The sequence below is a fragment of the Chelonia mydas genome, chromosome 21, assembly GCF_015237465.2.
Source record: "Chelonia mydas isolate rCheMyd1 chromosome 21, rCheMyd1.pri.v2, whole genome shotgun sequence".
Classification (NCBI taxonomy): Eukaryota; Metazoa; Chordata; order Testudines; family Cheloniidae; genus Chelonia; species Chelonia mydas.
The window spans coordinates 16,363,676-16,376,107 of record NC_051261.2 but is presented as its reverse complement, the minus strand read 5'-3'; the positions used below and the strand labels follow the sequence as shown (position 1 = coordinate 16,376,107).

Below are 12,432 nucleotides of genomic sequence, written 5' to 3'. Positions count from 1 at the left end.
TCTCGGGTGGGCACTGCACCAAGGGCCAGCTTTCGGAAAGAGCCCCGCACCAAGATGCTAAGATCTTTTGAACACTTTGCCTTAGAGGAAATGGCTAGAGGTGCACATTAAAGCATGGCCAATAATAAGCTTCAGAGTAGCAGCCGTGTTAGTCTGTATTCGCAAAAAGAACAGGAGGATGTGTGGCACCTTAGAGACTAACACATTTATTTGAGCATAAGCTTTTGTGAGCTACAGCTCACTTCATCGGATGCAATAAGCTTGAGCAGCTGACGGAGGAAGGGAGTGGAGCAGCTAAAAGGGGAAGGGCGACCACTACCCTACAGCCAGCTGTAGAGTGCTCACAGGTCTCAGCCAGGACACAGGCCACCCGTTGTTTACCCTCCTGTATGAAAAATATGTTTTCTCCTCAGTAAAGTACCACATCCTCTGAGTGGTACAAGCAGCGGTGTCTCAGTTTGCATGCGGGTCTGAACGCCAGTGAATAGCAGAGCTGCTGCAGACCCTGGGAACAATGCGAATGGGCCTGGTTTCGCAGGTTGGGGCGGGGGGAGTTGGTTATGAACCCAAGATTGCTGGGATTTAAAGAAAGGCGGGGGAAATAAACCACTAAAATATATAGTAGCATTAAGGCAGAGATGGGGCCGAGTCACAGCTGTCTGTAATGGAGTGTTTGGACAGTCTTTAGCATTTGCAGCTCAAGAATGGTGAGAATAGTGACTGGCCTGACCTGGTCCCACCAAACCAGGGATGTTTGGAGCGAATGCTGGAAACCTACCCTTAACCCAGCGCCTTATCTGAGCTATTGGGAGGGGTCTGGGTAGGGTTGCCAACCCTGCAGGATTGGCCTGGAGTCTCCTGGAATCGGCATCAATCTCCCAGTCACTAATGAAAACAATCTGGGAGATTTTAATAGGCTATTTTAAGAAAATGACATTTCATCATGTTGAAAAAAAAGCTCCTGGAATAGCTTCAGTCAGAGTTGGCAACCCTAGGTCTGGGCTGACCCTACATGCCAGCACCAAGGAATGGGCAAAAGATAGACTGGGAGATGGAGTTTGCCAGTCTTCACCATGAAATCTGAAACTGCAAAACTGCTTTCCAGTTTGTTTACTGAGGTTTGTGAATTTGTTGAGGGAACCTGGATCCATTCAACTGAACCTTGAATCTATTTATGGTTTCACAGGCATAAACACACAACTCAGCAGTCCACAGGGAGATGCAAGAGGAGGGGAGAGTCTGAGGTTTTGACTATATTTAGCTTTGAGTTTGGACGTTCATAGGGCAGCTCGGGAGAGAGGGGACAGTGTATGCAAACCGACACAGGTCAGAACTAGATGAAAAGGTGAGAGTGACACTCCACCCTCAGTCTCCAACAGTGACCTGCATGTCCTGGTTTTAGTGGACTTAAATCAGCCTCTTAAAACAGCTGCATCGGGGAATGTTTCGGGTGTTAATGATGGAAAAGGAAAGATAAAATACAGCCCTTAAACCATCAGCATTTCGTCTTAGAAGCTGGTGTCAAGACACTGGTATTTGGTATATGGGTGTTACCATCACCTGGATATTACATTTCTGAACACTATGCTGCTGGGTGAGCTTGGGCAAGACACTCTTATCAACTGATAAGTTGATAGTCTGTTTTCCCTATGATTACACTTATTGTTCTCATGATCTGATCAACTTTGATAATACTTAAATCAAATAAAATCCCCCACGAAACAAGAACTCGCCAGGGAAGGGGTGAGGGCATGAGTGTTGTTTCTTACACTGCATCAAGTCTAGCTTTGCAAACAGACCAATACACCTATATCAATTCAAAACCGGTTGAGATTATTACCTTATTTGGAGCTGCCGGCCATGAGCACCACTGAGAAAATGCCACCTGAAATGAGTTGCATTTGCAGTTCTAACCACATCTGTCTCTCTCATCTCCTTTCCGAGAGTACCTCATTTATACTCGCAAACAGATTTAATTAGTGCTGAGGATTTCTCTAACCCCACCCCGTACAGATAGTGAGGCCCCCACTATTCCAATTTAGTGAGCTCCCCAAAAGCATGAGTCAGACCCAACAATCATGGGACTGGCTTAAAAATCCATGAGATTTGATCAAAAGAAGAGCCTGTTTGCTTTTAAGCAGGAGACAGTTCTAAAAACCAACAACTTTACAAGGAAGCTCCTGCTCCCAGTGAGTTGTGAAAGAGAGGAGGAGGACTCCACCTGCTAACCCTCTCCTGGATCCTGACCCAAAGCCCATGGCAGTATATGTATACTGGCATATGCTTAGCGTAGACCTGGCCTATAGCTTTAACTGTACCCGTATTCCCCTTCCCGCACGGGAAGATTGATACCAGTGTGGGCACCTTTATACTGGTATACGTGTGTCCACACTAGGGGGCGCTGCACTGCTATGACTCGACTGGGATAGCTAAAGCACGATCACTTCTCCATGTGCACGAGGTTTCAGGCAACGCACGGGGCTTTGAAAAACCCCACCGTTAAACTAAATATATTGTTCAGGCTCAGCCCCAGCTAGGGTGACCAGACAGCAAGTGTGAAAAAAGGGAAGAAGGAGGATCCTGGGAACTACAGGCCAGTCAGCCTCACCTCAGTCCCTGGAAAAATCATGGAGCAGGTCCTCAAGGAATCAATTCTGAAGCACTTAGAGGAGAGGAAAGTGATCAGGAACAGTCAGCATGGATTCACCAAGGGCAAGTCATGCCTGACTAATCTAATTGCCTTCTGTGACGAGATAATTGGCTCTGTGGATGAAGGGAAAGCAGTGGACGTGTTGTTCCTTGACTTTAGCAAAGCTTTTGACACGGTCTCCCACAGTATTCTTGCCAGCAAGTTAAAGAAGTATGGGCTGGATGAATGGACTATAAGGTGGATAGAAAGCTGGCTAGATTGTCGGGCTCAACGGGTAGTGATTAATGGCTCCATGTCTAGTTGGCAGCCAATATCAAGTGGAGCGCCCCAAGGGTTGGTCCTCAGGCCGGTTTTGTTCAATATCTTCATAAATGATCTGGAGGATGGTGTGGATTGCACCCTCAGCAAGTTTGCAGATGACACTAAACTGGGAGGAGAGGTAGATATGCTGGAGGGTAGGGATAGGATACAGAGGGCCCTAAGCAAATTAGAGGATTGGGCCAAAAGAAATCTGATGAGGTTCAACAAGGACAAGTGCACAGTCCTGCACTTAGGATGGAAGAATCCCATGCACCGTGACAGACTAGGGACCGAATGGCTCGGCAGCAGTTCTGCAGAAAAGGACCTAGGGGTTACAGTGGACGAGAAGCTGGATATGAGTCAACAGTGTGCCCTTGTTGCCAAGAAGGCCAATGGCATTTTGGGATGTATACGTAGGGGCATTGCCAGCAGATCGAGGGACGTGATCGTTCCGCTCTATTCGACATTGGTGAGGCCTCATCTGGAGTACTGTGTCCAGTGTTGGGCCCCACACTACAAGAAGGATGTGGAAAAATTGGAAAGAGTCCAGCGGAGAGCAATAAAAATGATTAGGGGACTGGAACACATGAGTTATGAGGAGAGGCTGAGGGAACTGGGATCGTTTAGTCTGTGGAAGAGAAGAATGAGGGGGGATTTGATAGCTGCTTTCAACTACCTGAAAGGGGGTTCCAAAGAGGATGGCTCTAGACTGTTCTCAGTGGTAGCTGATGACAGAACAAGGAGTAATGTTCTCAAGTTGCAGTGGGGGAGATTTAGGTTGGATATTAGGAAAAACTTTTTCACTAAGAGGGTGGTGAAACACTGGAATGTGTTACCTAGGGAGGTGGTGGAATCTCCTTCCTTAGAAGTTTTTAAGGTCAGGCTTGACAAAGCCCTGGCTGGGATGATTTAGTTGGGGATTGGTCCTGCTTTGAGCAGGGGGTTGGACTAGATGACCTCCTGAGGTCCCTTCCAACCCTGATATTCTATGATTCTTTGATTCTCTGAAAAATCGGGTCTGGGTAGAGGGGGTAATAGGTGCCTATTTCAGACAAAGCCCCAAATATCAGGACATCTGGTCACCCTACCCCCAGTAATCCTTCACTGAGACTAGGGAAGTGTGAAGTTTTAACATTTAAAGGATCGGTCATTTAGTAAGTTAACCCTGTGTGTGATGAAGTGGGAATTTTCTGAAGCCTAGGCATGCCTCAGTTTCCTCTCTGCACACTGCATTGCTACCCAGTGGGTACAAATGGGCTAACACTGCTCCTGGAACAGCACAGGACACAGGAGATGTGTGTGTGTCACCTCATATCTGGCAGGACCAGGGAGACAGAGCAAGAGGTGGAGTCCACCACAGCTTGGCTGGCTTATCTGTGCATTTGTTTGGCTCTGGCGTCAGTTCTGCCCCTCTGGGGCGAGTCGGTAGCTGTTTGGGGAGGTTTAACTGCCCCTGGCCTATTATACCCGCCACCCATGCTGATCAATGGTTAGCTTGTCTTGAAAAGGCTCCTGTGTCATGGAATTCCACAGTATGCATCCGATGAAGTGAGCTGTAGCTCATGAAAGCTCATGCTCAAATAAATTGGTTAGTCTCTAAGGTGCCACAAGTACTCCTTTTCTTTTTGCGAATACAGACTAACACGGCTGTTACTCTGAAATGTGTCATGGAAAATACTCCCGGGGAGCACTGCGCGTGGAAGGGAGACAGTACAAGCCTCCCACAGGAGTCTGCCTTGGCTGGATTCACTGCAGGGAGCCATGGAGAAAAACGGGGATCATTGGTGCCGAAGGCCCATTCCTGGGGCCCTGGAGGCTAGGGGCCCACCCCAGCAGAACTGTGTGGGTCCTTGGGGACTGGCCCATTAAAGGGGTCACTCCCAAGACATTGGTGCCAGGCTGGGGCCTAGACCAGGCCCTGTGACACTGCAAAAACAAAACAGCAAAGCCATCCTGGCCTGATAACATGGAGGTTCCTCAAACTTTTTAGAAAAAAACAAATTCACCTTGGAGTGAGAATGAACATGGACATTTCAGCTGCAAGAGAGACATTTTCAGCAAGTTAGGAATGAAAACAAAGGAATTAAAATGTCATCTTACAACCTTAAATCTAGGGTTTGCTACTGAAATGTCTGTCTGTCTGTCATCTCCAAAGCAAAAAGCTGGGGTGACTAGCATGAGAAGAATCTAATGTGAAGATTCCCTCCAATCATGGTGGAGCCATTTCCCCTTCGATTGACTTTCCTTCTTTGGTTGCTCTGCTTAGTTTAGATCGAGATGCCAGGGTAATGAATGGAGTCCAGTTGAAAGAGCGGGTCCTATGTTAGAATCGATTCAGGATTAGGGACTCTGGGGTATTATCATCTACACTCTGATTCAGAACGTCAGCATGTGCATACCTAATCTAACCATCTGGACTGCATCACCAGCCACAGCGGGGTAACTCTCCATTCAGCTCAGAAGTTCAGATTTGCTCATTTATAGAGTTCTGTTGATCGACATTAGAGGGCTCGTTTTGCTCTGCCGGCTCACTGAATCGCGAGTGGCTAGCTATGACTGAGCCCCCACAGAGAGCAAAGCTGGTTTTGCAGGAGGCTGGGAAGTGATTTAATTCAGATTTCACACTCCAAGTACAAAATTAATACATCAACAGAAGAGGCAGAGCTAGAGAGTTCAGACGAAATTGAATCCTGATTGGTAACCAGGTCAAAAATGTCCTGCCAACCAGATCTCCACTCTGATACAAAGGTCTAGGGCACAGGACAACTATTTGGAAGGTCCTTGTGTGTGGCAGTGTGGCCCATCGCTCTGGTTATTAGCAGCTATTTGCATATTCTTCTCTTCCAAAAAGAGCTCACACTTTTCAGTGTCGCTAAGACAGGGCCCAACTGTTAATCTCCAGATAATGGCAGCACCCAGCACACTGGAGGCCCGATTCTGAGCGGGGCTCCTGGGTGCCACTGTAATAGAAAGAATAGGCCTGGTTCTTCCCTCCACACCAGTGATACACCAGTGTTTCTCCACTGGTTACCGTAGGTCTGTATTGGTGTATAGCAGGGAAGAACCAGGCATAACAATAATAATGATGACCTGGGCTAGAGAATTTCTACAATTCTGGCTAATCTAGAACACTGCAAAATGGCTGACAACAAGGTTAGGCTCAGACAACTGCAACCAAGACAATGTCATTTACAGGGTTCTGGGAAGACTCGTGTTTAAACATGATCCCGTTTAATTTTTCTACTCTTGATACCAGCAGCACATAGAGGAGGGAGCCACTCTAGGGTGAGCAAAAAGAACAGGAGTACTTGTGGCACCTTAGAGACGAACACATTCATTAGAGCATCAGCTTTCGTGGGCTACAGCTCACTTCATCGGATGCATAGAATGGAACATAGAGTAAGGAGATAGATATACACATACAGAGAAGGTAGAAGTTGCCATAACACTAACTCAGGAACCTATACTTGCAACAAAGCCTGATGCCAACTCTGTCCACATATTTATTCAAGTGTCACCATCATAGGGCCTAATCATATTAGCCACGCCATCAGGGGCTCGTTCACCTGCACATCTACCAATGTGATATCTGCCATCACGTGCCAGCAGTGCCCCTCTGCCATGTACATTGGCCAAACTGGACAGTCTCTACGCAAAAGAATAAATGGACACAAATCTGACATCAGGAATCATAACATTCAAAAACCGGTAGGAGAACACTTCAACCTGTCTGGCCACTCAGTAAAAGACTTAAGGGTGGCAATTCTGCAACAGAAAAGCTTCAAAAACAGACTCCAGCAAGAAACTGCTGAGCTTGAATTAATATGCAAACTAGATAATGTGTTTGACTAGAGACTGGGAGTGGCTGGGTCATTACCCATATTGAATCTATTTCCCCATGTTAAGTATCCTCACGCCTTCTTGTCAACTGTCTAAATGGGCCATCTTGATTATCACTGCAAAAGTTTTTTTCTCCTGCTGATAATAGCTCATCTTAATTAATTAGCCTCTCACAGTTTGTATAGCAACTTCCAACTTATCTGTATGTGTATGTATCTATATCTATATCTATATCTTACTATATGTTCCATTCTATGCATCCGATGAAGTGAGCTGTAACTCACGAAAGCTTATGCTCTAATAAATTTGTTAGTCTCTAAGGTACCACAAGTTCTCCTGTTCTTTTTGATTAAATGTGTGATCTAAAACACACTGGAGTTAATGAGAATCTTTCCCTTGACTTCCATGGGCTTTGGATAAGCCTCCAATTGAAGGGGGGCTGTTTTTTAGTCAGACTGTTTAAAACTCTGCTTTGGTTAATTAGATCAAATGTTCAAGAAGCACGCTGGAGAAAAATGCCTTTGTTAAAGTTTCAACTCCCCACCCCTTCAAGAAAGCTCACAAGTCAAGTCAGACCCTCCAAGCAGTGCTTCAGCTAAAAGCAGGGAGCACCACACATAATATTCTTGAGCTCTGCAAAGTAAAAACCAAGGTGGGAAAAGTAACCTTTCAGGCTATGTGCATACATTGCAAAGCAGCAGCTGTATCTCCCCCTGCCCCCACTGATCCTGTTCATTCTGTTTTGTACCATTTTGCAAGATTTGTAAGTGTGGAGGAAAGAACTGGGACTTGAAGCGTTTTGTGTTTGCAGGGTGTTTTCAGAAGAGCATTTTGCATTTCTGGCCTTTATTTGCTTGTAAATTCTAACCCTCCCTGTTCCCCACCACCCCACGGGCCCTCTGTCATGCACTCTTCATTTTTTCTATTTTTCTTTATTTTTTTGTTTCCAAAATTAAATCTAACTCATCTCATCCCCAAGTTGTTCACACCCACTGATACACCCTCCGCCCTGCCGTCCTTGCCCTCACAGCAAGAGGAAGTGCATAATATTGCCTTAAGAAGATTTCAGAACAACAAAAAAACCATTCTGAGATTTAAACACCACCCAGTCAGCTACGCAGTTAGCGTGCTTCCTCCAGCCCTGTGCAGGTGCCTGAAGAACGCTCTCCTGCAACTCTCGCTGCTCAGTGGGGAAGACAGCTGTAAAAATGACAACTGAAGCCTGGACTGTAAATTATGAAGCATCTTCTGCTGTCTACTCAGATTATAATCCCCTCCAAGATACCTGCCCGCCACAGGACCTACCCTACGCTTGGGTCTACATTCCCATCCTCTACTTCATCGCTTTCTTCGTTGGCTTCATGGGCAACCTCTTGGTGATTGTGCTGATGGCCAAGAAGAAAGGCAGCAAGAGGCTGGTGGATACCTTTGTCCTGAATCTGGCTGTTGCCGACCTGGTCTTTGTCTGCACCTTGCCTCTCTGGGCAGTGTCAGCAGCTTATGATAACAAGTGGTACTTTGGTGAAGGCATGTGTAAATTCAGCAGCTTTATCATCTCTGTGAACCGCAGCTCCAGCATCCTGTTCCTAATGGGCATGAGCGTGGAGCGTTACCTGGTGGTCATGAAGCGTGTGGACTCCAAGTCTACTGGGACCAAGAACTGTCTGATCATTGCCTGTGGTTGCATCTGGGCTGTCTCTCTCCTCCTAGGCATTCCCTCTATGATGTATAGGAAGCTCAGCCACTCAGAGGATACCACTGGTGAACTGTGCGAGGATGAGGACTCTATCGCCTTCCAGGTGCTCAGCCTGGCTTTGCTTATCTTGACCTTTCTCGTGCCCTTGGGAGTGATCTTATTCTGCTATTGCTCCATCTCCTTCAAGCTGCTGAACCACATCAGCTTGGGAAAGGGGACAAAGAACTCCCTCCAGATCATCTTCACGATCATCGGTGCCTTCATCTGCTGCTGGCTGCCCTTCAATGCCTTTAAAGCGTTCCTCTTCTTCTCCTCTACATTCCAGGGAGCAGATCTGTCTTGCTGGGCATTAATGGCTCTCAGACGGGGCCTGACCATCAGTGCTTGCTTGGCCTTCATGAACAGCTGCGTAAATCCCATCATCTATGCCTTGATGGATCACCATTTCCGACGCCAGGTGCTGCAACAACGGCTCCGGGTCTGTGGTGCTTTTCAAGAGACACAGCAAACCTCGGTCTTGTCCGTCTCATCCGCTACTGAGTCCAGCCTCATGTTCGCCAGCCGGAACAAGCCACCATCACCTGCCTCCATTCGGCCGGAGATGTAAGAGGGGAAGGGTAGGGTTACAAGCCTCCACCCTGAGGGCTGAGGCAGGCTAGGTAGTCGCTGTTGCTGCTTCTTGTGTAGGTAAAATGTGCCAGTTATTTGGACAGCTTTCAGGTTAATTTTGACAAGGGCTTTTCTTTCTTGACAGATCTCACTCTAAAAGCATCGCTAAGCTACCCCCCAGGTCTGTGTAGAGCTGTAACGCCAGTCTGTCTCACCTGGGTGTCAGCAGAACCTTAGTGGATCTGCTCCTCTCCTGCCGTAACTCCACTGATGTCCAGGGAGTTGCAAGAGCAGAGTTTCACTCGGTATTCGTAGAGGTTATAACACAGGTTTTGAAAAGGAAGAGGCTGAAGATTTTCAAAGATGATTAGGGGATTTAGCCACACAGCTCCCATTGAAATGAAAACCTCCCCCAACAGCTGCTCTCTCCTTCCCCAGCATCCTTGGGAGAAGAGGGATTCTCCACTGGCCTTGCCTTCCCCTGCTAAGGAAATCAGGCACATCCAGTGCCTTTCCCAGGGGCATTCACACATCCCAGAAATACAGTGAGGGAGAAACCACCCTGAATGCAGCCTCACAGCCCGTAGAAGCATCAGGGTTACTTAGGCCGGTCTATAGATCCCCCCAGCTACACTGCTCAGGGATGTGAAAAATCCACCCCCCTGAGCAACGCAGCGAAGCTGACGTAACCCCCGGGCACGGACAGTGCTAGGTCAACGGAAGAATTCGTCCCTCAACCTAGCCACTGCCTCTTGGAGAGGTGGACTGGCTACAGCGATGGGAGAGTTCCTCCTGCCGGCGCAGGTAGTGTCCACGCTGAAGGGCTGCAGCAGCGCAGCTGTTTCACACGTGGACAAGCCCTTAGGTTTGCTCCAGCGATGAGAGCTCACGCTCCCCAGGAGCTCGTGGGGCCGGGGGAGGGGAACAGAGGCAGCAGCAGGGCAGGATGTGGCACTACAGGCAGGTCTGCTTGAGCAACAAAAATAGAGAATTCCGGAGAGGGGGCCAAACTCCGGTCTCAGTTACCCCAGTGCCAAGCCAGAGAACCAGTTCTGCCAGTCTTACTCACAGGAGCAATCCCTGCTCATGTGAGTAGCCCCACTGATTTCTATGGCCCACATCCTCAAGGGTATGTCATTGCCTAACTTCACTGGGAACTAGACCCCTACGTACCTGTGGGGATCTGGGCCTATGTGCTTATTCGCATGATCAAGGCCTGGCAGGTTTGGGCTCTGATGTCAGTGGGTTTCTACCAGGGAAACCAAGGCTGGAATCACACCTGAGGTGTACGTTGTCAAACCGAATGCCTTCAGTGTGCATTGCCACCCCTGAATTTATATCTCAGAGTTATTGCAAATTCCATAAACCATGGCTGCTTGCTCCTGTTACAGATCTACAGTAACAACGAAGGTGGAATTACTGAAGTTGTGACCCTGTGACAGAACCATGTGGGGCTCTCTCTCTGTTAAGCAGTTGTATAATAAATATGCTTTATTAAACTTAACACAACTAAAAATAGATCTGGTAGCAAGAATCTGTACATTTAATGAAAAGACAAATTCACAATTAAAACAGCTCTGTTCTTATTACATAGTTGAGTAATAAATATGCTTTAATACTGACCGGTTTTTCTGAGTTATTTTACTGAATTGAAGGAAGTCGCTCTGGTATCTAAAATCAGCATGTTTCGAGACAGACCTATTGCACAGTGCTGCCACTCTACATTTACCGTTTAGCCCATGAGGATTCATTGGGTTACAAACAATGCCCATAACACTGGACAGTTTTTTATACTATATTTCCCTGACTTCTGCACTATAGCATGACCTTCCCTCAACTTCTCAAAGCCCCAGCACAATAAAACAATCATCTTGTTCATTAAATATCAGTTAATTACTGAAACCTTGTTTGAGGTTTCCAGCTACCAGAGATGTCTGTGACCCTCTTGTTCAGTCCCGGTAAGTGTGTTTTTACTAATCAGCTGCCTTTTCACTCACACACAATAACCTAATTAAATCCCACTGGACCTCTGTGTTAGGGCAAGTGTCATAACAGAGCCCAGCGTTATTAGCCTTGCCATGGGTTCTTCTCCCTGGGGAAGACACTTGTCATACCGAAGGGAAGTAGCTTAGACAGCAGTAAGAATGTCTAAGGATCTGGCTACTCTGCAGTCTGGGGGTGTGATTGGAGCATGTGTAGACATACCAGCGCAGGCTCTGACCTAGCTAAATCCAAGCTAGCTCACATAATAATAGCCGTGAAGCCAGGGCATCATGGGCCTCCTGTACCTTGTCCAGCCTCCCCCATCCCATGCTGCCAAGGCATCAGAGCGGTCTGCTGGTCAGAGTGCAGATATGCCCAGTGATGAGCTGCTAGAAGCTAAGATCCAGTTCCTTCAGTCGCTCCGGGTCTTCAGCGGCACTTCGGCGGCAGGTTCTTCACTCGCTCTGGGTCTTCGGCTGCGCTGAAGGACCTGCTGCCGAAGTGCCGCCGAAGATCCGGAACAAGTGAAGGGCCCGCCGCCGAAACGCCGCCAAAGGCGTGCAGTGCCGCCAGGTGAGTACAAATTCACAGGGGGAGCCGAGAGCTCGGGCGGGACGGGCAGGACAGGAGTTTGCCCACCCCTTTAACAACCGGTTCTCAACCGGCTGCAAAATTTAACAACTGGTTCTAAACCGGCTGAAAAATTTAACAACCGGTTTGCGCGAACTGGTGCGAACCGGCTCCAGCTCACCACTGGATATGCCCATAGAACCCTGCACTCTGTTAGAAATAACAGAGCTCCCAGAGGAGCTGCCATAGTGGGTCTTCATTTGTGGGAAAACCCGCAAGGCCCACCCCCTCCGATCCCACCATGGGCACTGAAGAAGAAGAAAAGTGGGGCAATTTCTAAACTATGAGTGGCGGCTCAGATGGGGAGAGGGCTTTAAGGCTTCCCGCCCTCCTGCCTGGCTGGGGTGGAGGCCTGCTCCCCACACTCACTGGCAGGCTGGCTGGCAGTACAGAAGCTCAGATTTTGTTCCGAGACTTTGTTCTCAGACTGAGATCCACCATAAAGGAGCAGAAAGTGGGCCCTGCCCTCCCTTTTTCATTTGCTTCAGCAGAATTGATGCTCCAGTAAAGCGATTATTGTTTCAGCATGTTCAGTGCCTTGCTAGTGTTGATAGCTATGTTCTCAGTAAGAAAGTTTGCTCCCTCCTCAGATTGCCTTGGATAGACCCCTAGGCTTTAAGGCTAGAAGGCATTGCTATGATCAGCGAGTCTGTCCTCCCACAGAATGCAAGCCAGAGAATTCATAAACCCCAGGGAACTGGCTGAACTCAAAGGGCTAACGTGA

General features: G+C 47.8%; 1 protein-coding gene across 1 annotated transcript; it reads left to right on the top strand.

The window, feature by feature from the left end:
* The first annotated feature begins 7,572 nt into the window (after window positions 1-7,572).
* GPR25 (G protein-coupled receptor 25) lies at window positions 7,573-10,704 on the top strand. Its single transcript, XM_027834774.2, has one exon. The coding sequence runs from the start codon at window positions 7,999-8,001 to the stop codon at window positions 9,091-9,093; it is 1,095 nt and encodes a 364-aa protein (XP_027690575.2). The 5' UTR covers window positions 7,573-7,998; the 3' UTR covers window positions 9,094-10,704.
* Window positions 10,705-12,432: the final 1,728 nt, after the last annotated feature.